We start from the raw sequence: 27,417 nt of genomic DNA, 5'->3' as shown, positions 1-27,417 counted from the left end.
GAGGCAACTTCAAGAGGACCTGGTAAAGTGAAACAACGAGAAGAGCATACATATGTCTGTAATTGATACAATATGATAAAAGTTAATACAAATTACCTAAAAATACAATAACTCACAAGTTACCTTGGAAAGAATTGAATGTTGCCCTTAATATCTCTGAAAATCAATATAAAATTGTCCCCTCCCTTCCAAGGTAAATTGAGATATCACAATATAAAATATAAATTAAAAATAACTTCAAGTGATAAATAAAAAGACTGAATAACAAGAGCCTCTGCACAGACTGAGCTTTGGCTATACTGTAGAAAGACTGAGTCTTATATGCTCTGCAGAGACCTAATCGTGTGTGCTCTGTACAGACTGAGTTTCCTGTATAGTATAGCTTTAAGCTCATGTAGCGTGCCGACTACCACAGCATTGAATCTGCCTCTGGAGTGGCAGATCGGCTCACTGGGCATTTGCCAAATGGCCAGTCCATGCCTGTCTGTGTATATAAGATATATATATATATATATATATATATATATATATATATAAATACAGCCTCCTCTTATGCTCTACACAGCCCCAACATCCTATGTCTTCTATATATATATATATATATATATATATATACCCAGCCTCATGAATGTTCTGCATCTACTGTGCCTTTCATGTTTTTTTTGCTCCAGGAGAGAAAAGCCACATTTGGCAGATGTGCATTTACTAAACAATTACTAACAAGAAGTGAACGCATCCTCTTAAACCTCTGTTACTTTGGCAGGACTAGAAGCTCTACTTCTCCTACCAGCAAGAATTTTGTGGTGCAGTTCCCAGATAATGCATTCTGCCCAGTGACCTCTAATGGATGGTTTGCCCTTGAGGTCTTTATCTTTAGCTGTGTAACCATCTTCCTCACATCTCTAAATCCTTTCTAGTACACACACTACAGTCAGGACTATCACAGCAAACTGGGACTCTTGGCAGTATATATATATATATATATACTATCTACATATGTAGTCCACAATTTTATGTTGATCGAAATAGCATGGGGTAATATCTATTTGAAATCATCATTTTATGACAGGTGCCTACAGGTGTTCCTGCAAAATGAAATAATAATGCTGTAGTAATACTGTGATTTATAGTTATACTTTTTTATGGTTTTGAGCTGCTGGAGTAATGTGCAAATCTAATGTATAAAACATATAATGTACTATGACAATAGTTGCTTAAGAAACACAGAACCCCCTCCCCAAAAAAACTCTATCAGTTGTGTGTGTCTCTATTTTTATACATCTCACAATATTCTTGTAATCACTGATCGAACCTTATTAGAATCTCTAGTTGTTTTAGGCTTAAATGTATTTATTGTAAGAGCTGTGTAAATTATTGGTGCTATATAAATAAAATATAATAGAAATAATGTTCTTAATGTTATCTTTATTATTTTACAGGGACAGCCTGGACCTCAAGTAAGTAGGACGTTTCTTGTTTTGTGATGCACTGTTGACAAATTCATAATATTTTACTGGTTTTGATCACCTTAGTTCCAGTCTAGAGTGTCTTGGACACTACAATGTCAAACATTGCATGATACTCATATACTGAAATCACGGTTACCTTCATGACGTGTCCAGTGGCTCTTTGAATCATTTAGGATCCGCAATGCTTCTATTGACCAACAAAACTAGTCTTCATTTAGAATTACATCCTTGCTAATCATAATTATGTGTAACAAACCCAATGTGTAACAAACCAAACAACTCTGATATTTGGGTTTGTTACACATTGTTTCTGTGATACTGGTTCATCACATCACGGATGCCAAATGGCCAGTGAAGGAGTTCTTTTCAACCCCAAGTGTTGAAGGCAGCAAAAACCAACACTAAAGAGATTTCCAATTTTACCTCAAAAGGAGAAAAAACCCTTCCTGACTCCAAAATGTTATTTCTCGCTGGATCGTTAATTAATGAATCATGGCCTTAATAACTATTATATTGCCAAGGCTGTGTCCTTGTGTAAAGCTGTATATTAGGAGTACATGCAAACTCACTGATAGTTCAATGTCGCCAAAGGCTGGATTCACAACACCAGATGTTCAATTGGTTCTGGATGTAAATCAGAGAAAGTGGAATCTTTACTTAAAGTTGAAACCTTCTATCAGGCCAACATAGCAAAGGTGTCTTCTTCAAATGACTATCTTCCCTGACAAAGCTAGGCCCTGTGTACCACAAAGAATAGTAAAAGCTATGTATTTTGTCACACCTTAATTCCCTTCATATTTTTAATATATAAAAATGTTGGTTTATATATTTTGGGTGCATGAACATATTGTGCAATATTTTAGATATTCTGTCAAAAATATTCATGGCTACACAAGAAAACTTAATGCAGAAGCCAACACCTGTAGCTAACTTAGTTAAAAATAGTCCTTGTTTTCTGTTACTTTCCAGTGCTAATAATCCAGCAGTATTCCATTTTATATGTAGTTTGTTTGTACATTCTTCTTCTTTTTAGTTATCCATCTTCGGGTAAGAGTTTACATGTGGTATATTAATCATGTCCTCAATATCATAATAATCTTGTGTTGTCTGTGTTCTACTTAGAGCTGAAACTGCCCCTCATTTTTAAGTACACTTAAAATGGCTAAACATACTCTAAACATGACAGCAAGCACAGATTGCACTGTTTAGCTAATTTCTGCTTATCTTTCATACTGTAAATATGCTATCAGAGCTAAGGCTAAATCTAGTTTTTTGCTTATTTTCTTTCCTTTGTGACATCACATACATCTGGAAACTATAACCTAAGACTGGAGATCCTGTGCGTGGGGACAGAAACATATTTACAGTGTCCTGGTGAAAACCAGACACGTAAGAAGACTGAAGTGTGGCAAAACCATACCAAAACTGCTCCCATAAATGGCAATTTACTACTATTATTGTTGAACTACCATGTTTCCACTTGTGAATCACAGGAAACAATGGGAATCATGGAAGAGACATAGGGGTAGAGCAGAAACATTTCACTTGTTATGGTTCCTGAACCACTTTTACTATTCTTCACCAGAACTCCATTTGTACTTTATCCACACAAAACAAAGTAGCAGGTCACACTCAAGATGCTATGTATGTTCAGCAAAACCAACTCACAAAGGCAATCCACAAAAGAGTTAGAATAAATGTGTGTAAGTGTGTCCTGGGTCCAACAGTCCCACAATTGTGTACTCCATAGGTGTGCCTTAAATAGTGATACATTGTTTTCAAGGAAGGGACTTGTTACATAGGGGTCGGGGGGGGGGAGAGAATTTAAAAACATACGACCTATGTTCAGCCAAATTCAACAATTCTTAGAAAAATTCATCAAGGAGAGAAACATTTCCATTAACCAAGGCCTTGACAGCATATGCAAGCTCTGTCATACTTTATATCTATTCCAGAATCTCCCTCTTCAGATAAATATGAAGGAGCTGAGAAGCTCTGCAAAAGTCATACAAACACCACCTGAAAGAACAGAAACAAAAGATGGTTAGTTTTATTAACAGCAGAAAATACAATTTGACAGCAGAGAGGAACCAAATGGCCTATCTAATGTGAGATGGTAAAGAATATAGAGAACGGACAGACCTATTAAATCACAGGCATGTCTACACTTCAGCACTGTTCTCATGTGAAACATAGAACATCCCTAAACCAAACACACAAATGACAAATGTTGACACTAAAAGGGAAATTAAGCACAACAATTTGCTTGGGAATCACCAAAAACAGGAAAGCAGATGGTGTCCATATCACGTGTAGATCTTCAATGAGAGATTACTTTATTCACCATTGATTCTCTGTGGCTTGTGACTTGGCACCTAAATCCTATGTCCTGGTGTGACATTATAGAATTCCTAATTTTACATCTGTTAACCCAAAATATATGAATAATCACAAAACTGTGGCTCCAAGCAAGCTGCTAAGTACACAAGACATTGTTTTAAAGGACACGTTACTAAAAATAAATCAAAGCACATATTCTCTGTTTTTCTGTTTGTTTTTTTGTTTAAACATACTCATATGCAGTGTTACACATGATCCAGAGCAGACCTTTTGTAGCTTCTTTCCTTTTTTCTGATTTAACAAACTAATCAAAGTATTATTATAAAGATTTTACTATACAAAATTGTAATATTAAATGTCCATTGTTTACACAATGAACAAATGATCTATGGGTTTTTTTGGAGTATTAAGTTGCACTTGAACCAGAGATAGGGCAGTATAGGGGTAAAAAAAAAATATACTATGAATTCTTCTTCTTCACTAAGTGGAAATTCTGGATGTATACTGTACCCTATATACTGCAAAGCAATGGAATTATCAATGTGATCCGATGACACCCCACCAATATTAATAATAATGACTTTAAAGAACAAGTTCACTCCTGTATTTTGGAATAATACAGCCAATAGCATGTATGCCATGTTTGGCTAACGCTACCCCTATTGATTTGAATGAAAGTACAGCTCCCATTGACTTCAGTGTTATCATTACAGCCATATGCAGGAAATGTACTTAAGTATGCATCTTGGGTTCAACATAGGCAAAGAAACTGAGACAAAATTCTAACGCCAACAGTAAAGATGGAAAATGTGCTCCAATATGCATTAAAAACCATTTGATGACTAGATTGGTCCCAATCCAGATACAGGATACATGTGTCATTTTGCAGCAGTGGAGCAGTTTTATGAAATTGGTAACAAAAATGACTTTTAATTTACTAGATTAAACCGTCTACTTAGGGATTTATATGACAAACATACTTCAGTATGTTATGTATTATTAGATATTTAATATAGTGTTTTGCGATCATTTACCATCAACGTCCGTAAAGGTCAAAGTGTTTATTGTTTAACTTCTCAAGCACTTTGTATGTGTTACACTTCTACATATACACAGTAAAAAAAAATGGTTTATTGCTCTTTAGGATCAAAGCCAATAAAAGGTCATTGAACAATGTTTCAAATTCTATGGAAAACATTGTTATAAGAAGCATCTCCGTGGTGTTCTTTCAGATTGTGTTCTGGAACTCTTTGTGGCTGTAAGAACACACTATATTCACATGTCTCTGTTGAACAACGATGGGGTATGAGTTACATGTGTAATCCTGAGCGACAATAAAAGTCAATTTGTAGACTCCAACAGCCATTTCCTGTGGTACTCGCTGATCTCCAAAGGTATTAACACAGTTGTGCTACGTTTCCATTCATTTTACATGTGAAAAGAACAAGTTCTTAAACCGATGTATTGAATCGGCATTCTGATTCTTTTAGGAAACAATAAGCCCAAGTGAAATGCCTTTTTGTTTCTTTCTTTTGGTGCCTACTGTAATACTCCTCAGCCACTATATAGGACCATGTCTTAGCATGATGACAATCATTCTGTATTCAAGCAGTCATATTAGCTAAGACATGCCAATAAGAAAGAAAAGAAAACGAGAAATCAATGTCACCATTATCATTCCAATGTGGAATACAAAGAGATCATAAACTGTCTATTGCCAAGAATCACCCTAATGACAAAAATACTGAGACTTAAATCAGACCTTCATAGTTCCCAGATAGAAGCTTTAATTGTTTGTGTCCAACGCCAGTTTTTGAGAATCACAACTGGTGGAATCCTAAAATGGGCCAAAATCTTGCTTGACTTCAAAGATATTAACACAGTTGTGTTACGTTTCCGTTAATTTTCAATTTACGTCAAAGGAATAAGTTGTGTGTTAAGAACAGCTCTGATTCTGTTGGGGATCAGTAAAAGCCGAAGTGAAATGGCTTTTTGTGGATGGATTAGTGCTAGCTTATTGGTACTTACCTTAATACCCCCCAAATCAGACCCACAACAGGTGAAATCCTAAAATGGACCTGAAGATGCAGAATATGAATTGGTGAGGACCTGAGGCAACAGTCACTAGGAACCTTTCCAATATACACAGTACAGGGTATCTCAGTCAACAGCAGTATTCACCGTCAAAGCCCAGGTATGATGTAAGTTCACAGAGGTGGTGTGAAACTATCAAGTGTGCAGCTGTTTGCTGTATGAACACAACTTCATACATAAAATGTACCTTCTGACTGCCCTCTCTTATATTAATTTATTTATACAGCAACCACAGTGTATGCAGTGCTTTCTTGGCAGACTGTACTTATAATGTCTAACCAACCAGTGCTACAGAAAGAGTAGCTTCTTTTGGAATGGTCACACACCACAAAAGTTCATTCCATCTCCTCTTCTACATTGCACTAAACACAGTCCTAATTACTGTTTCCCAGTTCCTATGTTCCCCATGTCCTTTATTTTGCTACCTCATCTACCCTAACTCACTCTCATCACCTCACATTCCCCCCTTTACTTCCTCCCCATCAGCCCCCCCTCATTTATTTAACTCTCAAGCACTCCTAGTAATACAGATGAGAGACCTTGCTCTAAGGTGCCCTCTGAAGTGCAGAATGGATTGTAATAACAGCAGTTGGCCTGCAAGAGGATGAAGTCACCACCAGCAGTTGCTGCTAATGCATGTGTAGGGTCACCTGCATTGGCACTGTTTTAAGTTACTGTTTATTGGCAGTAATCTGTTCTGTCCAATCACCGTCAAAACTATTCCAGCCACCCTACTAGTGGCCATGTTTCAAGTAAATTAGTGTCATGCTTACTTGCCGCCACATCACTGCAGCGGCCAGGAGCTACCACCCGCACTGACAAAAGAGCAGAAGGTGCTGATCAATAGCAGTGCTGATCCATAAGCACCAGTATGGGGAGGAAGAAGATTGCACCATCCTCCCTCCTTTCCTGGGATCCACGTGCAAAAGGTGTGAAACAGGTACGGGTCTTAGATTTCCTTTCTTTTATACCTGGCATTACAATCAACATACGTTTAAAAATAGTTTTGAATGGATGTACACTAATGCTATTTAAACGTTTGCTGATTCACTACACAAATTCTTTAGATATGAGGAGACCTCATCTGAATACAGGGAGGCTCCATCTGAACTAGGAGATACGCCCTGCATGGTGACACCATCAGGAAAAACCCTGATAAGTATGTACCTAGGTCTTTCTGGAAAAGCACTGGGATTCAGTAATCAGCGTAATATTTATTTGAATACTTATTTTACTTACTGTCGGCAGAAACCTATAATATATTATGACTGTCAAGCAGAAGAGGACTACCAACTTTCATACTATGGCAAACACATCCAAAAAATAATAATTATAATAATTAACTTGGAAGACAGCCTGATTTATGTGCACCAATCAGGCCTCTGAATCACACGTGCATAGATAGCCTATAAGTAGTACATCCAATGAGTGTGTGAATAATGAGCTGCTCTCAGTAGACACCCTGGAAGCTATATGTGGAATGGCAATAAAACAAAATGAGTGTACCGAAATTCCACGGGTGATCCAAAGTAGCCCAAGGACAATAGTTCCAACGGCTTCCATTACTGTCTCCCCCGTTGTCTAGAGCTTTTTGTTTTTGCCCATATATCAGAGAAAAGCCAATTATCAGATGTCCCCTAGTCAAGCTGAGATTAAGAAAGGAATACTCCAGAAAATAAACAGGACAGTGCCCCCTACTAAATCTGTGCATCAGTACCTTACATTTTTTTTTAAATATGTGTATTTTAGAAATAATCATAAAGGGATGAGTGAAAATGCAGGAACAAGACAGGGAATGTGAGTGGGAGGTGGAGAGAACATCAAGATGAGAAACAGACAATGCAATTTTTTTTTGAGAAAAAGCTCTTCTGGCTTATGAAAAGGGATTCAGAGGGATCATTTTTGGTATTGGAGGCCAGGTGAACTAGCTTCATTTATCTGATATAAGCCAAAATAACTCAAAATACACAATGATATTCCAAAAACAGACAACATACAAAAAATTTCATTATACATCCATGGTAACCGCACTAACCATCTTCTAAGCTTATTTCTCATGATTGCCTTAGTGCCAGCATTGTGACATCTTGATAATATCGTTGGCAAGCACATATTGCCCAGGAAAGCTAGTTTCTGATCTTATAACTGTAGCAACCAATGGAATATTTCTTTCATGGATTGCTATGGTTCTAAAAATTATGTTTCAGAGCTGGTGTAAAAGCCCCATTGTTTATCCTTCCTACTATAAATCATCCATATATTGAAGGAATATGTCATAACTCAGACATATGAAATGTTTCTGCCCTACGTTGCTTTACCTCGTTTTCTTGATGTTTTTGTGATCCGATTATAAAATCAAATTAGGCGAGAGTTTGGGATTTTCTTATGCCTTCCATATGTCAAAGGAATTGTAAACTAAACTCGTAAGAAAGCAATCTACGCTCGGCACATAAAATAGTAAAAGAGTATTTTCATCTGCTCTAGTCTTCAAACTTTCCTATAGCGATGGCATGCATCCTTACATTCTTATGGTATGGGCAGTTAAGGTACAAGTAAAGGTTCTGTTGTGTTCTAAAATCACTGGTGAGCTTGCACTTTTTGCTTGTTCTAAGTTAGCGGGTTCTCTGTCCACATGTGTTTTAGAAGAGGACAAATGCAAACCGTGCATTCTGCTTGTAAGTAGTTATGTTCGGTATCTCTCTCTCTCAATAGATTCCAGACCTGGATCTCGTTGTGTGCTTGCTTGGGCTCATCTTGGGCTCTCCAAGCAACATCGCAAGCCCACCATGATTTTAATGATGGGTACATCAGCAAGTTTATATATATATATATAATATGCATTATGTATTCCACCCTATAAATAACAACTGTCGTTTTCATTTTTAGGGTCCTCCTGGTCCAAAGGGTGAAAAGGTCAGTAGCGTCACAATAAATATCAATCTTTTATGCTGACGGTTATTTCCAATCCATGCTGATGTTCAACTGGAGCATATCATGAATGCCTAATAAAGTTTGTTCTATGCAGTGAGACATTGTAAAAGAGTCGCAGGGTAGCTCAAGGAGTCCTTGTTAAAACTATCATCTTATCTTTCCCCTTTGCAGGGAGATCAAGGTGATCAGGGCCCTCGGGTAAGCACTTTCAAAACTGTTACGCTGCTAAACACAATAATTACAATTTTCTTTTAGTACTCTCTAGAACTAACACAGTAGCTCCGCTGTGTATTTATGTTAGATGGCTGCATTTTCTCTGCATGCTCCAGTCGCTAACTCAGCAGAATCGGTGTATTATACATCTGTTATGCTTATAACAAACTAACGCTTTGATTATTTCTAAACAATAAACCGGGTGGGGGGGGGGGATGCGGTTGTCGCATTCTGCTCTAAAAGGATGTATAGGTTCAATGATCAATAGCAATACCAACACCTAACTTGGACCCTTCTTTAACTTATGGACATCTTTAAAAAATACATTCTTTATAACTGCCCAGAGAGATCAGGAGTCCTCCATTGTAAGTGATAAAGCCCATAGTCCCAAGTGATTCAAAAACATCATGATTTTAGTGTTTCATGCCTCTTAAAGTCCCTTAAAGTGACCGGAAATGTAAAGTAGTGTGATTACAAAAGTACACCTTAGATGACATCATACATCTAAAGAGGAGATCTTGTCGCTTCTGTAGATGCTAATGTACTGCTGTGCCTTCCACCCCCTCCTGGCATATAATGGGTTAACAAGACCTCTTCCTTTCTGGCAACCCCCCCCCCCCCCAGGCCTGTCAAAAGAAAATAAATAAACGGAAGGCCCACTTTATAAATATTTTGGGATTTCGGCCTTAATTTAGCCACATTTTTAAACAATCAAGGCTTTAGTAGATAGGGACCACATGTGTGTTAATTACATGACTTAATTTGCAGAAACTCACCTAAACAAATGGTCAGCCTGCATTCCTTAAATATACCGGTATTTACTGCATATTATTACCAATCTGTTTTATACCTGTAGTGATTTCATCTTTTTTACAAAATCACTATGTTTATGTTATATCAGAAAAGAATGCCCCAAATCTACAAATAATATTCGTAGTTAACATGTAGTTAACATTGCGTAAATCTAATCAGCGTATTGCCTTGAAAGCTCAATTTAAATGTGGATTCAATGGATGGATTTGGTACAGCCCTGGTACAAGGCCATTTACGCATGAAAAATACTCTGGCTGTACCGGACCAGTGCTGTCCCGTTAGTTGGTGTGTTACGTACTGGGAAGCCCACTTTGATGGTTAATCCCCAGACAATGCATTGCTCAGTATGTGTTGTGTGTGTATTAACTCTGTGGTGCAATGTTAAAATTATGTGTTGTTTGTGTATAGATGTATGCTTTGTTTAATATTTATACCATAAGCGTGAACTTATATGGCTTACGTCATACAATCGTTTTCAGCTTTTGGAATACCAGGGGTTTTACACTGCTGTAGAAGAACACTTTGGACACAAAAAAAGTACAAAACTCTGCAGTGTAATGACTGGTATTATTTTAATAATATTTGTTTAATTGTAACGCGGCTTTACTATAGCAGCACTATAAGCCACACAGAGCATAACTATATGAATAAGAACAGTCCCATTGGCTTTATATTGGCGACCGAGATACCAAAACTGGCGGCACATAAAGAACCATTAATGAATGAACATTTATCATATAATTGTTTAATAGGGTCACCCGCACTTATGCCTCTCAATGATCGTGAAATGACAGATAGCACTGAATTAGAATCAAGTGCCTCTATGGAGCATATCTGTTCTTGGTTAAAAACACCTAGATGGCAGACGATTAATCAACCGCAGATATAATCTCGTCTAGCTGCTAAAAACGCCCAAACAACTGATTCTTTTATTAAGAGGGACTTAGGCAGCGTTGCTTCTACATACAAACATTTTTGTGCAATCTGCATACAAGCTCCATTAGCTGTAGCCAGGTGCTGGCTAAGCGTGATATGAGTGGTATTTCCTCTTGAGAGAGGGCTGCCCAGAAGCTAGAAAAACTATTATTGTATTTAGAATAATGCGCTCTGCATAATCAGCAAGTGCACCCTTATGGTATAAATAATATATGTGATGTCGTGAAGTGTAATGTGGATTTTAGTATTCACGCTGTGAAGGCAGTTGGGAATAATCCCCTCATTAGATACAAACTCAGCAGCAATATTCAAATCCAAATTGCATAGTGTGTGTATTATAATATGTTTGCATATCACTGATGAGTGTGTGTTTATTCCTACTAGTTCCTTTATTTTTAATATAGTAACTTTAATTTCTGTATGTCTGGTTTTCTACCACTACTATTTGCTTTCTGCCATTGATTTGGCTCCAGAGCTTTCCATCTATACATTCATGGATTAACTAGTTCTTTTCACAGTAATGCATACTGAGAGCACTTAACCGGAATATTCCAGTGATCGCCATGGTGACTGCACCACTTTTTAATACTTTGGACCAGAGTAAAAAAAATTAAATTATATATATATAATTAACTGCAAAACATGGATCACACCTCTATGGTTCGCTTTTTTATGCCACTGGTTGGCTGCTTAAAGTACCCAATCAGTGGCATGAAATTGCTCCCAATGTAGACACCCCCCAGATGACTTGCTGAGCCAGTGCTGGACCGATGGTAAGCATCCTCTACGGCAAGTGCCTGGGGGGCTTTTGAAAAATAGGCAAATGTTGCATTAAAGTGCATACGATGGAGTGTCCCTTTAATGAAGGCAATCATTTTCTTGATTCAAAGAGGCAGCTTGATCAACAATATCTATGATTAAATTCATTACATGTATATGTTTAAAGAATATTCACCCCATATCTCTCCATCATTTATTGGGGAGCGTACAGCAGTTTCCTAATCTTCCGATATGGTATCCCGGCTTGTGATTGCAAGCCAACAGCTGGCATTTCATTAGCTCAAGTGTCATGTTACTGCAATGAAAAGCCACCTAGGACATCACTTAGCATATTTCCAACATTCTTTTTCTCCTTGTGATGCCTAAAAGAAAAGTTTTCGAACAGCTGGATCTGCACAACCCCCCCCCCCAAAATTATCTAAAAATCTTCCTGTCTAAAATTTTTCATCCACCCTCCTCAAAAATGGAAATCACCCAGAGGTTTATTGAATTTACTTTGATTTTTATGATGTAATTATTTAAGCAGATATCTGTACTCTGCTAATATAGTTAAATTATCTTGGGCCAAAATCCATTTTCTTAACCTTATTTCTTCCTCGATTTTTATATGTGTATGAACAATGCATGGGATTTTTTGGGAAACAAATAATATCCAGTACAGAGACATTATTGGGGGTTATAACTGTGCCAGTGCCACATGTTCCACTATTTAAAGCCACGTGGCATTGGGCGGAATTAAATTATGGATTATTAACGGGCCAGTTGGAGATATCAGTGATCTCCCTTTTAACTGGCCCATTGGGCAATGGCGCTGATCGTCCAAGAGACGTCTTGAGTATAAGGATCTTTGTTTACTTTACTCTCTGCTGATCGGTGGTGGCCTCTCGATTAGTTTCCAGTAAATTTGCCCTTATGGCTGCTTTCTAAAAACTTACATTAAGTGACATTATTGTGATGTGTAGGGCTGTAAAAGACATTTATGAAAGAAAGAAAGAAAGAAAGAAAGAAGAAAAATAAGGATTTGGTTGCTAAAGAGGGACTGTCCCTTCTGAAAAGGGATATTGGAGAGGTATGTTTAGGGCTATAGTTGATTAAACCTGCCAAAAATCAAGTTAAATTTAAATTTGCTTGTGATAAACTGCTATGGGGGCGACACAAGTATGAAAATCAGTGGAACAAAAAAGGAATTCTATAAGAAGATTTTTCCGTAGTAGCCAATGAGAAACAGCATTTCTATGCTCTGCCTTCATTTAAAACTATTATACAGACACAAGGCACTGTCTTTTAGGATGTCTTGTTAAAGACATCAGCAGTCTTTTGATATGAATCACATATAATCTAAATATTTCAGAATAAAATGTTTCTGCCCAAAAGTGACAGATATTTACTACGCACAATGAGGCCAGACTTCAGCTCAAAGTTCACATTCCATTATCAATAATAAGTAGCGTGTAATTCAATTTGTATCTGCTGTTACTAATTTGATTTTCTACATCCATCTATTTAAAACAAAAAAGTTTCATCTGCTAAATTTATGTTGCACTGACCTTAAAACAGTCCATGTATTAATCAAGCGCTGCAGATAACCCTTCACCTTGTGTACATAAAGGCATGTGTTTTAAACTAGGAGCCTGCAATAATTCAAACAGCAGACATCTGCATAGGGATGATTTGTAACAGAAGCTGAAGGTGTGCGTCCGCCAGACCCTATGGAGTCTTCTACAGGGCACAGACGTTAGCATGGTTTATTTACCATTACATGGAGAAACTTGCCATTATTCCCCCATTATAATGTATAGTCAGTGAGATGGAATGTTATATCTCACCGAAGTTCATGGTTTAGTGAATATGCCCAATGTAATTTCAAACATAGAGATGCCTCTTATTTCTAGATTGGCCTTCAAAGGCAAGTTGTTTTGGTAATTTTTATTAAATGCCCAATGTTTTATTCAGTTTGATGTATAAACTATATGAGCAGTAGCTAAATTTAAAAGCAACTCATCTTTATGAATTTAAATGTTATGATATACGTATATGCAAGTGCCAGCTATTCCAAGTAATAAAATAAGGGGGACAGAGGGATTTAGGTCCCAAAAAAGCAGTAGGATAGTAAAGGAGACATTTCGGAGCTATTAGTAAGGATAAGGTATCTTATTTAATGAAAAATAAATGCAAAGGGATCCGATGTAAGACTATATCTATACATCCCCAGTGTTCTGGTTTTCATGTCCCCTGTAGCTGCCCCAATGAACTTCTTTTTGCGGAGAGTTGAGCGATATATGTAAATAAAATGAATATTGGGGTCCATTTTGCATGGACCCCAATGCATTTTACTGCATGCACACTGTTCTATGCAATGGTTTGTTATTTAAGCCTATGGGAGTTTAACTTGGATGAGTGGCTGCCAAACACATATATGCTGCGTTCTTAACCCAACCAATAGAATGCACTGAGAACATTCACAGATGGCCAACGCTATTGCCTGCTTGACATTTCTAAAGGAAATCCTGATTGATTTGCTCAAAGGGCAGTGATCCGCGAAATAAACATAATTTGCTACACATATCCCTGAACAAAATGTAGGCATTGACCTCTAAAAGTAAGTTCAGTGGTACTGGATGGCAAAACCTACATAACTAGTTGCTTCCTTGTCCTGAATTCCTAGTATCTTCTCCTCGCTCTCTTCTACTAAATATGAGGAACTTGGAGTGTTTCAGAGCTGACAAGTAAAGAGATTTTTATATGCAGAAATGTTAACTAACCTACCGGAAATTATGTGTCCTGACCTAGGCAGAGGTGGGCATGCAGGCTGTTGCACGGCACAAGCCAAGCCTGACTCCTCGTTTAACTGTGCCCATAGCCATCAGAAGGATAAGGAACGTGGATAGCTTGGGCTTATATTACTCCTCTCTTCATGAGTTGAGCCAAGCTTAGCTTTAACCAAAGATGGCTCACACTATACGGACCTACGGCAGCACTTCCAGTCCCTCCATTGCATTTACCATGTGGAAGAGGCAGGGGAGAGCATGCACATTTTGGCCCTGGGGGCAGGTAAAGCTAAGCCCCCGGCCCCTTGCCTCCTAGTAACTAAGGTACGCTAGCACACACACTCACGCTCTGACACGCACACTGATTTTAACACACGCTTTCACACATAGTTACATACATACATACTCTCTAACACACTCACATCTCACTCCATCACACCTAACTGCATCATACCTCGCATACTTCCATGGCCTGGACCTTTTGCTTATGGGTGCTCATATACTGGACTCCCACCCCTGTGAGTGTGCCAGTCAAAAGTCCAACCCGGACAGACCCTGTTCAAAGAATTTGGACGAGCTGGGGGGAATAAAACTGTTCTGCAAACCATCAATATCAAACTCTAATCTAGAATGTGGTGCTTTGCTGTATTTATTTGAATGTACTATTTAATTACACCATAAAACCAAAGAATGGAGAAGGAAGATACACAGCACAACCTCATTTCCTATTCAATCAAATCATTAAATCAAATCTCAAATGCATTCTAATTATTAAAAAGACAAACAAGTTTGCTAAACAAGAATCCGTTTACAGTACAGCATGCTGTCAATCATACTAACCCTGCTATTAACCTTAAATCAATAGCGTAAAGACACAATTTGTTGTCCCTGGTGCCCTGTATATTGTCTTTGTGGTGTCTGTGTTGGTCTGTTTTGGTGCTATGTTATGTTATGTCCCTAGGGTTTGCCAGGCTACCCCACAATGGCCGCTCTCCATAGTAATCAGATCCTCACCGTCAAGGTTTGTTAACGATGTACCTATATTAAGTCAGGGGTCCAGAAGCATGAGTGAAATCTACATGTGGCAATAAATCTAAAAACAATTTATTCCAATTTAGCAAACATCAACTATAATAATACATCAACTTTATCGTTTTCAAACTGCTGATGAAATTAACTATTAGTCACAAAATCACAATTATTTTCCAAAGCGCAATGTAGTATTTCACATGACTTAATGCTGGCTGGACACTGATTATACAGTACTACTGGTGCTTTGTCTTGGAAATCTGTCTACAAATGAAGAATATATATATCTTAGTTCTTTGTAAAATAAGCTCCGCTATCACCATTTATGTTATTTTCCATACATAATATTATGACAGACTTTATTAAAAAAGACCTCTCTTTGCAATACAGTTTCCTATCTTATAATATGCTGAATATATTCTTCAGTAAATAACAGATTTACTTGCCAAAGCCTATCAGTCAGTACTCTGCTTGTTGTTGTATATCTAATGCTTATGTCTTTATTTCTTTCTTTTGGGCCTTCTGATGTCTGTCCTTCAACTTTCTCATCTTTGACCTCCAACTTTTGACCTCATCTTACTGATCAGATGGTGTTTCCTAAGATCAATCATGGCTTTCTCTCTGCTGATCAGCAGCTCATAAAACGCCGCCTGATTAAGGTAGTGCTTAACATTTTAGGAGTCTTCATTTTCTCCTCCAAGATTTTTTGGTATGATTTGATAATTTTTGTAAATAAGAAAATCATTGAATTGTTTACATAAAATATTATTGATTTTCATATTAAAAGATAATTTATGTATTATCTTTATTATTATTATTAATATTATTATATTATTTTGTAGAAAAAGAGACAAGGAACATATCTATGCCTACAGGGATATATTCCTACTAAAAATAATATAATGTATACTATGGATTAGTGTGTTTTACCTTAAATTGTGTATGTTATTAACAGATATGATTTTAAATTTGGTGTTAATACACGCAATATAAGTGCAAGTTCACAGTAGTAGAAATACTCTACTGTGCTACAATGTAGGTAATTCTTTGCTTCCTAATTCTGCAAAATTTCAAACCTGTCCTATTCCATTCTTGCGCAATGCATGCTCAAACAAGTATTTTAAGCCAGAAAATATGTTATTATTCTGCAAGGATGATTTATTTTTCCATTTTTCTGCATTACATCTTGTTCTCCAAAATACTGTTACCAATATAGCTAAATATCGAAGTCAATAAAATTGACAAACTTGGTGTATTACATACTCAATATTCTGTTCCATCAAAATAAATCCAGATACTTAAAACACATATATAATACATATAAAAAGAGCTGTTTAAAATGTTGGTGCTATATAAATACGATATATAATAATTATATTAGTTTAAATCAGTTGATTTATTTTTATTCCAATTAACGGGAATTTAATTAACATAACGTTATGTTAATACAAGACTTTGTGCTTTGCATGATTTTACTTATGGAAACTTCCATAATTCTAGAAAGTCATTCTGAAATTGATATTTATATGATTGGGTAAGCCACCTTGAACTTCCTTGAATGTTCCATTGTCATAAAGCATTTTGAAGCAAGAACATGCATAAAATAATAATCTATATCTATCTAATAAGACAAATGCAATCAGTCAATCAGATTTAAAAAAAAACAAAACACATTTGTATAATAGAAAATGTGTTGGGTTCTCTGTCTTTGTTGGCACAGAAACCTATCCATTAACTTTACCAAGAGAGTGTAAAACCCATTATTACTTTGTTGAGCCTCAGATGGATAGGCTTTGGAATATAAGATTATTTTTTGTCATTCCCACCTATGAAAATACCACCATGTTTTTGATGCATTTTTTTCAACAATATGTAATGCCGATAAAATGGTACCTTATTAAAGATATGCTATACTTCTGGATTGCTGCAAATGGATAGTAAAGCCAGTCCTTGGTTTTTCTTGAGCACAGGGGTAACAATTCCATTCTCACACTAAAGTGGTGGACACATAGTGTTACCACATCAGCAGTACTATCTACACGTGATGCCCATATTGCTTTCTGTAATGCAATAATAATTGCAATCTCTCTATTTTATCAGTGGAGGTAACAAAACAGTATCTAAACGAAAATTTTAAAGCATAATTCATTTTCTCACCCATATTTTGATCCTCCAGAAGTTAAGCCCATTGCTAAACATTAGAGGCCTGGCATTGTTGTGGTACCTGTAAGGATTCCATATATTTGAACCCCCTCCACCTCCTCATGAACCCTTGTGACAGATTTTTTTTTTGCTCATTACCAAGGGTGATCAAGGACAAGCAGGACCACCTGGTCCACCAGGTCCTCCTGGCCCACCAGGGCCCAGAGGTCCTCCCGGCGATACTGGTAAAGATGGCCCAAGAGGACTATCAGGGATGCCAGTAAGTATACTTTGAAGAGTGATGAGGACTCTGGGGGAACCATGAAAAATTGCACATATGCGAGAGAGCTGACTACAGCCTTGCGTCCTTCAAGTTGCTGTGCTATGGAAAGCAAACAAACCTTTGCAGAGCTGCCATTTTTTTCAATTTTTAAGGAAACAACCTAACATTATCTGCTTTTGTATCACATGATGAGTGTTGAAGGTAAAAATATGAAGGAAATCAAATTTTATGTGAATAAAGGTTTCTTTGTAGGAGGTTTTAGGGCATTAAACAGTACTAGGAATAATGTTGCTTATTCATTTGATTATAAAAGAAATAAGTAGAGTAAGTAGAACAACACCTGTCATATTAATTGTGAAGAAAACGGTAAAATATTTATAGTGGCTGAGCACAAATATGTGAAATCCAAAATGTGGATAGCCATGAAAGGTCCAAAAGGACACAGATGGTAAGTTCTCCAAAGAAAGAGTAATCATTTGTGAACAGTAACTATATCAAAGAAACCCATTCACCATAGCACCTGAGGGGTTAATTGCTCCTTATTTAAGTCCCAGCACATGGCTTGTAGACCTCACAGGTAGCTTACTCCACTTTTTTAAAAGTGGAAATATGAAATTTATACAAACCTGCTGAACCCATAAAATGTCTGGAGAGAGACTTTGCCAATTCTCTCTGACCAGTAAATTAACTGTGTTAACATTTCACATAAAGCGAACATGTTACTAACTTTCTTTTTACTTTTGATATAAAGGGAGAGCCAGGAAAACCAGGCGAACAGGGCTTAATGGTAAGTTGTCTTTTAACGGTCTTTTTTGACAGAACATAAGGTATCTACAGAAAATATGGGGGAAAAAGGTAAGTATTAAGCCATTTTTTAAGATGGCTAATTTTCCAGCTAATCTTCGCAGTATATATATATATAAAGTATATATATATAAAGATAAACATACAGAAATACAACATACAGAAATATAACATACAGAAATATATATATATATATATATATATATAAAGATAAACATACAGAAATATATATATATATATATATATATATATATATAAAGATAAACATACAGAAAAAGAAAAACTTACATCCCAAACTTATACCCCTCCCAAAAACTGATTAGTGTTTTAATCCACCTCTTTTTCTTTATTTATAAATGCGTCTACATGTACAGTACTGTGCAACAGTGTGTTTTGGGCAGATGTGAAAAAGCTGTAAAGTAAAAACGCTTTATTTTTAAGAGAACAGAACAAAAATCTAAATCAAATCAATATATGGTGTGACCACCCTTTGCCTCCAAAACAACATCAATTATTCTAGGTACACTAGCACAAAGCCAGATTTCTAGGTATATAGTTAGGTGTATGATTAAAAATTACACCAACCAGGTGCTAATGATCAGCAATTTAATATGTTGGTTGAAACACAATAATTCACTGAAACAGAAACAGCTGTGTAAGAGGAATAAAACTGGATGAGGAGCAGCCGAACTCACTAAAAAGATGAGGTTGCTGAAGACAGATTAATGCCAAAAGTGATACACAATGTCAAGACTGGGCACAGCAACAAGAAACAATGTAGTTTTACTGCATCAACAAGGTCTCTCCCAGACAAAAATTTCAAAGCAGAAACCGATTTCCAGGTGTTCAGCGTTCTGCTCTTTTGAAGAAGCACAAAGAAACAGGCAATGTTGAGGACAGTAGATGCTGTGGTCGACCAAGGAAACTTAGTGCAGCAGATCATGCTTACTTCCCTTTGCAATCAGAAGATGTCCAGCGGTGTCATCAGCTCAGGACTGGCAAACATTGGGTCCCTGGCACATTCATCTACTGTCCAGAGAAGTCTTGTCAGAAGTGGTCTGCATGCAAGACTTCCGGCCTAAAAGCCATACCTCTGACGTGCAAACAATGCCAAGCGACGCAACAATTCATGAAAACACAGAATCTAGGGTGCAGAAAAATGGCAGCAGGTGCTCTAGACCGATCAGTCCAAATCTAAAATATTCGGTTGTAGCAGCAGGCAGTTTGTTCACTGAAGGGTTGGAAAGTGGTACAAGAATAAATGTTTACAGGCAACAGTAAAGCATGGTGGAGGTTCCTTTAACGTTTGTGGCTGCATTTCTGCAAATGAAGTTGAGGATTTTGTCAGAATTAATCAATTTGGAAAAGTACAGTTAGGTACCTATCCATCTTGCAATACAATCAGGGAGGTATCTGGTTGTCCCCAAATTTATCCTGCAGCATGACAGTGCCCCCAAACACAGCCAAAGTCATTAAAAACTTCATCTAAGTCAACTAAATCTTCCACGTAAAGAAGAACAAAGAGTCCTGGAAGTGATGGAATGGTCGAAAAGAGCCCTAATCTCAGCAGCTACTGAGGCTGCCTATATCCACTGAAGATGTTTGGAACAACCTACCTGCTGAGTTTATTAAAATACTGTGTACAGGTATACCTAGAAGAATTGATGCTGTTTTGAAGGCAATAGGTGGTCACACCAAATATTTATTTGATTTACATTTTTCTTCTGTTCATTCACTTTGCATTTTGTTAAATGATAAAAATTAAGTATTAACATGTCTATTTTGGGAATGTATTCTTACTCCACAGCATTTTTTCACACATGCATAAAACCTTTGCACAGTAGTATACATATACAGTAAATGTAAAAGCATATGTAAATAAAGGAAAAGAGGTGGATTAAAACATAGATCACTTTTATTTGGTGGGATATAAGAATCCTAAATTCGTTTTCAATATTTTTATATATAAATAAATATGTACATACAAATATAAATATAGGCCACAAAGGTTAGCTGAAATATTAGTCATCTTAAAATGTCTTAACCCCCTTTTTTATACAGAAAACTTTTAATGTGGTATATAAACCTAAAATGAGAGGATAATGTCATAACTGTTCATTGAAAAGAAAAATATGAATGGGCGGGGTACCTACTTCATGTTTGTAACAAAGAACTCTCATATAAGCTATAAGTATTTCGCATTATACTTTTCTGTCTGTCAAGTCTAGACAGTCCATAAGGGAAGGAATAACTACAGTATGTAGACTAGCACACAGAGCCAAGTCACCTGAAATTTCCCTCTGTTAATGTCTCCCTACCTTCACTGCAGAACGATTCCGTGTCCCAGTCTCCTTTCTTGCAACTCAGTGTTTTCTTTCTTCATCCACTTCTACTCAGTATCAGCTCCGTTGACCAGGCCTCCGGGAGTACTGCTGCAAAAGGGCGCACACCACGTGGACATACTCCCTCCTGTTCCAATCCGTGGGGCCTGGTCAATGGAGGTGATAACGGAGAGGAGCAGACAAAAAAAAGAAGACAGAAGAAGAAGAAGCAAGAGAAGAAGTGGAGCTGTGGGAAAGTAGACAGGGACACAGAAGCGGTCAGGGGAGAAGGTAGGAAGACATTGAGAGAGAGTGTGAGAGAGCATGAGAGACTGAGTGAGCAAGAGTGTGAAAGAGCATGAGTAAGAGTGCGTGAGAGCATGGGTGTTTTTACATTTTAACATGTGGGGGGTGGAAAATATAGGATCTGGGGACCAAATACTCTAGGTATGCCGCTGATTACAGATCAGGCATAATTTAGCTTACCCACTTATACATCTTCTTCCCTATAATGTTATTGCCCTTGTAATATTTGAATTTGGCTGCGATGCTCATTTGTTTACAGAGGTTGATAACCAAGCCAGTCTTTTAATTGTGTAAATTTGTAAATTATATAGACTTTAGAGGAAAGCATAAGGAATAATCTATCAGAAATTGTGAAACCAGATTTAGCTTTCTGTTCCATAAAATAAAATGTGTGCTTTTATTATTAAAAAGCCCTTCAGGCATTTTACTGGCATGGTGAAAAAAAAACCATAATTCTTGTTAATACTGTAGCTTATCCGAAGACTTGGTAGAGTGCCAAACTACTTTTACAAATCCTCATTCGTGTAACCATTTCACGTCACAGGGGTAAGCTTCTCTTGCAACACAACGGTTAATTTGCATTATTTTACAGTTACATTCATTGGGTTGCCTCAAACATCTCTACAATCCTTTGCCTAGTGCTTGTGGGGAGACAAACTGCCCTCTTTTTGGCATCCATGGCTTTTGGAGTTACCCCATACCCTATGTTCTGATGGGTTTTTTTTTGCACACTTTATCACATTTCCAAAGCAAGGTAGCTGCACTGAATTAGACCATAATGAACATATTGGTGTCTACCTCCATCACTTTGCTTGTGTAGGTGTGGATAATACTTGATAACATATACAGTGGATATAAAAAGTCTACCCGCCCCTGTTAAAATGCCAGATTCTTGTGATGTTAAAGAATGAGACAAGAGGGTGTGCACACTTATGCAACCAGGTTTTATTTGTTTTGTTTTTCCCCCTCAAAGATTTCAGGTCACATTACAGGTGGAAAAAGTTCTGACATGATTTATCTTTGTCTTATTCTTTAACATCACAAGAACCTAGCATTTTAACAGGGGTGTGTAGACTTTTTATATCCACTGTATTGTGTGATTTATTTCTGTGTTCTGATATAGTATAGTAATGTTTTCAGAGGTCTTAAGCTACTCCAAGATCTGGGCATTCCTTACAGACTTGCATATAACACTGGGGCTTCCACCCTCCACCAAAACCCCCAAACTTTTACATTTATTATTTTAATGGCTTTATTTATTGTGTGCTCTGCTTACGTTTTATAACTGCTGAACATTAAAACCCATCTTCTTGGCAGAAGGGTAGGTTTTCTAGCGTTTACTCAATAATGTATTTTCCTTGCTGTGCGAGTTAATATTATCAAACCTCAGCTCCCGCTGTACAAAAGGTTAAAAGCAGATAAATCTCAAAATATTGTCTTATTAAATAACTTTAAATAGTAAGAGTTGCACTACGCCGTTTTACAGGTCTGACACTTTTGCTTAACAGTTTCTTGTTCATTATACACATGGTTTGTATATAATTTAATAAAAGACATAGACCATGTATGTCCATGTATCGGTCAATGCTACCAGTAAGACCAAGGCTTGGCAAAACATTATTGTATTATTTGTCTGTTGGAGTAAAGTAAAGTGGCACTTTAAGGCAAGTATAGACTCAAGCGTTGGATATTGTATGATAATAGCAACACCCCTGACATCTAGGTTTTTAGACAATCAATAAAGCTGACAACATCAAAACCGCTGATACGTCATTTTTTATAAGCCTATCAAGTTCTCTAATCACATATATGTTAAACTTTATTTCTTTAGAAATGTACGTTTTAGTGTAGGCTCTTCTCTCAAGCTCTGTTACCTTGTTCTATTAATGTGTGAAGTATTAAAAATACTACTGTTGCATCGAAAATGGGACCTTTGATAATTTGTAATAAAAGTAGTTTAACTTTTTTTCTTTTGTCTTTACAGGGTCCAATGGGGCCTCCTGGACCAAAGGTATGGCAATGAAACAAAAATGCTGTAAAAGTCATTATTTCGGTTGCAGCCAAACTGCAAACAATGAAGGTGAACGGGAATGGCTACTGTAAACCACAATGAAGCTATTAGTTTAGTCTGTAGAGTGTACTTCCCCAGAATGCTGCTGTATAACGCGAGCCATAAGATTTCTAATTTCCTCCATTATGAAAAACGTAAGCGACTCAGAGCAGAATGTTTTCAGTCTGTCTGCTGAGCTAGAGGTTAAAAGGTTCTTCGAGTTTTCCACTGAGGCTACCGGCAAGGCAAACTTGAAACTTTTCAGCATTAAGATAACATTTTTAATTGAATGTGTAACTTTCAAGTACAGTAGCTCAGTGTAATTTTTACTTGTGTGTATGTGTGTGTGTGCGTGTATATCACTGATAAATGGTGGGTAGTTGCTTTGAGGTGGTCTGCCACTTTCTTCTTATATCTAAGGAAATGTGACATCACATTTTCCAACAGTGCTGTCTGTATTGCCTTTCATTATGTGTATTAACCATTTCACTCTCATTGAGGAAGCCCATTTAGTGTATGCCATAGATCTCATGTTGGTTTTTTTTAGGATATTTTTATGGTTCCTAGCCCTTAACTACCAAAAACCAGTGCCATGGCTTTTGGATCTCCCCAGGCAAAAATGTAAAAAAATATCAAGTTACCTGCTAGGCACGTGGCTCTACTTGTCCTCAAAGATGCTGCTTCTGTAGTAGTAGTCCTCTTCACATGACCATGCTGAGTGTCCACTTTCTGGAACAACACCTATCTGTGCCTGCTTTTGAGATACATGTTTTCCTCGCAAAAAAATTGGAATGAGACAAAAACTCCCCCCAAAATTGGGGCATTTGGAACAGCACCTTACATTAGGCTATGAAAATTTGTTATATAGAGATTACTATTTAGTTCAGCCCTCATAAATGTATTTTATCTAGTGAGTAAAACAAACCGATAGATAGATCCCTATATGCAATAATTAATACACAATAGTTGATGCCTATTGAAATGCACAGTAGTGCATTTTTAAAATATCCGAAAGAAAAAATAGATTTGACACTTCCATAACATTTTCACACTGCCGTATGCCGAAATGTGACTAAAAAGGTGAGAGGAACTTTAACTCCTGTCACCATGGCTGCAATTTATAGGCTACTTACAATGTGCTACTGTGGTATCGGCCTGCCAGACATGGTATTCCTGCCAACACTCCGGTAACTAACATCACATTATACATGTATCTCTTAATGTCGGTGACATAGGCTTAGGCTTTCAAATGCTTTCAAATTCTTCGCAAAATGAATGCATTTTTTGCTATAGCTTTTACAACCTTTTACAAAATATGTTTTATTACCAGGCTTGAAAATCTATCAGTAGTAAACAGTACACGCTTCTATTCCAGTGGTGTGAGCAAGTCTTTTCCAGCTATCTTTATGATTTAAGAGTATTATTCTTCATCCCCTGAAGATAAGAACCATAATAAATAGCATTGCTCATTTGGATGACACCCAACAATAACATATTGTGTATATTGTGGCAGAAGAAGCACGCCATATCTTTTAAATGTTTATAGCTTTAGAAGTGAAAGGCAAGTTAAACCCCACAATAACTGAAGATTAATTCTTAAAACTTCTAATAGGTGCTTCATCTCCCTTTTATATGTGTATGTATACTGTTGCAATCTTGTGATACATTAGCAACCTATTCTTAAAATGTAGAAAGGGAAAGAGAATGTCCCATCCGCTCCCACCAGCGAAGAATGCATTTCTTAAATATGCATTGCTTACCTGTGGGATAGAAGAAAATAAAACACACTAACCTACCACCCCCTATACTGTCTACAGTCAGTGTAAGTCTTGGTTACTTGAAGGAGCCAATTACCGACAGGAAAGCAATGCCATCAAAATCATTGGGAGTGCTTTCTGTGAATGCGTGTTGGAGGTCTCGTTTGAAACCCGAATGCTTCTCCTGAAAACTGAAAAAAGAGTGGCAATGGGAAAATGAATGTGATGATTCTCTCCCTGGAAAATAATGTTAATTTAAAGGTGACAGCTATTGTATGCATAGGATGACAAGATTGTCCCTTTTAAGAGATCAGCAATGTTGACATGCTAGTGGATTTCCACATGGCAGGATTTCTTTATAGAATTGGAATCTAAGGATGGAGATCACTTACTTCCCTAAGTCTACAACCTTACATGAAAGCACTAGTCAACCAGTAGCTTTCAACAAATGCATGACAGCGACCAGCAACTCATTAGATATCTATGGGCACAAAGACCACTGGTGACCCCTCCGGTGCTAAAAAAAATACTTAAAAAGTTATGTAAGCTACGCAGTTGGTTGGGCATGACAAAACAGGGCAAGAAATCATTGAACGTGGGTTGGTGGTGGGCTGAGGCTCTACAAATTAATTAGCTTCTTGATCCTTTGATGTGAGGTTGTTTATTTCATATTTGTTAACTTACTTTTAGGGTTCCACTGGTGTACCTGGGGTTCCAGGGCTAGACGGACAAAAGGTAAGAAGACTTTTTTATATTTTAAATGAATGGGATGCAGTTTTGATATATGATGTATATGTATGTATGTATATTTTTGTTATTTGAGACTCTTGCTATCTTTAGGCAGGCTGTATACTGCTTTGTATATCCACTCCACAAAGAAATCTATTTGTCATCAGTGTTTTATGACTTGTGTTGCCTTATTTTTTTAACTATGCATGAGATTTTGTAGAGCTGCAGACCTTATGTGAAGTCAGATAAAATGGAAACCAGATGTCTGCCTTTTTCATCAGCGGTGACTGAAAAGACATTTGTGTTGCTTTTAATATCTGTCAACTGAACATTCACTAAAATCCGACATCTCCTACAGTGCGTGCTGTTGGATGCCAAGTTTACTTCGGAACCTGATTCCACAAGCAATCCGCTCCCTTTAGTTACATGATGAGTAGGGACTAGGGAGCCGATTTCATGTTCGAAACCTAAGAACTAGCCAGGTTTAATGGCTGCTGCTTAACCACATGGGAATATCAAGCTAGGATTTAAAGAAGTCTTGCTAATCGATTAAACACAGTGGGAACATTTCTGGAAGTATTCTTTCAATTCTGTCAGTAGGTCCCAAAGTCACATGAAAGGGCTCATCAAAAGCCCTGCTCCGCAGCCACACGTCTAACCACCCTCATTTCAAATGTTGGGAAGGATGAAATAATGATATTTTCTTGTTCATTGCTTTACTTTTCACACTTTTCACCAAAATTCATCTTTATACATTAAATATGATTTTAGCTTGATTGGGAGCCCTTCCTTTCAGTGTAGGTGTACTGTCCATTAGCTAATCTCTTTTTGATATTATGTGATCAACCACATCTTATATTATAACGTGAATATTTATGAAGTGCTGCATTAAATAACTGTTATACATAATAAATATTCAGTTGATGAATTAGGCCTCCAAATACAATGATCATTACATTATCTTGCAGGTCTGTTCCCAAATCACCACGTAAAGCAGTCTTTTTAGTGAAGAATAGATGTAGACCTTGTATTTTCATCTTTAGTAAAGAAGACTAGTGAAGGTATTACAAGCATGGGATTTCATCCTTAAATGGCGACAAATGCTGGCAAATTAATGGACTGGCTGACTTATTTTACATTTAGAGCCATACGACCTTGACAGTGTTCAGTCCTGCCATATATGCCTCTGATCATAGACGGAGACACCAGCTATTACCTAGCTTTTTTTTGCACTTCTGTGTCTTAATGCATAATTGGGTAATCCTTAACTTTGTAGGGATCAAGTCGGTCAAGAACTCACCCTTTTTTTAATTTAGAAAATATTGGCCCCTATTCTGAATGTAAATATTGAATATCTCACCCCTGCACCACATAAAATTTGTGCAGGACATTTCAAATGATTGCTACCATTTGTTAAAAAAAAAGAAAAAAAGAAAAAAGTAAACTGTACAATATAGTATGCTGAAAGAATACTGCAGTTTTTGATTAAATAGGGACTGCTGCTTTAATACACATTAACGAAAGTCCCTGCAGTTTACAGTATAATCTGAAGTTTTATTGCCGGATTTATTCAAAGAGCATTATACGCTTGTATGAATGACGAGATAACATCCTACGCACTAATCACTGGGTCTGAAATGCTGTGCTCAGCA

General features: G+C 37.0%; 1 protein-coding gene across 1 annotated transcript in view; it reads left to right on the top strand.

Moving 5' to 3' along the window:
* LOC149289327 (uncharacterized) overlaps nucleotides 1-27,417 on the top strand; it is a 195,414-nt gene that overhangs the window by 121,842 nt on the left and 46,155 nt on the right. The window contains exons 5-12 of the mRNA XM_089490723.1: nucleotides 1,440-1,457; nucleotides 8,790-8,816; nucleotides 9,006-9,032; nucleotides 15,306-15,365; nucleotides 17,679-17,795; nucleotides 18,550-18,585; nucleotides 23,214-23,240; nucleotides 25,727-25,771. Coding sequence (XP_089346849.1) covers nucleotides 1,440-1,457; nucleotides 8,790-8,816; nucleotides 9,006-9,032; nucleotides 15,306-15,365; nucleotides 17,679-17,795; nucleotides 18,550-18,585; nucleotides 23,214-23,240; nucleotides 25,727-25,771 — 357 coding nt within the window. The remainder of the gene's footprint in view (nucleotides 1-1,439; nucleotides 1,458-8,789; nucleotides 8,817-9,005; nucleotides 9,033-15,305; nucleotides 15,366-17,678; nucleotides 17,796-18,549; nucleotides 18,586-23,213; nucleotides 23,241-25,726; nucleotides 25,772-27,417) is intronic.

This window comes from Sceloporus occidentalis, unplaced genomic scaffold (genome assembly GCF_023333645.1).
Source record: "Sceloporus occidentalis isolate IW3139 unplaced genomic scaffold, rSceOcc1.0.p SCAF_46, whole genome shotgun sequence".
In the NCBI taxonomy this organism is placed as follows: Eukaryota; Metazoa; Chordata; class Lepidosauria; order Squamata; family Phrynosomatidae; genus Sceloporus; species Sceloporus occidentalis.
Note: the sequence above shows the minus strand (reverse complement) of the source record. Positions and strands in the feature narration are given on the sequence as shown.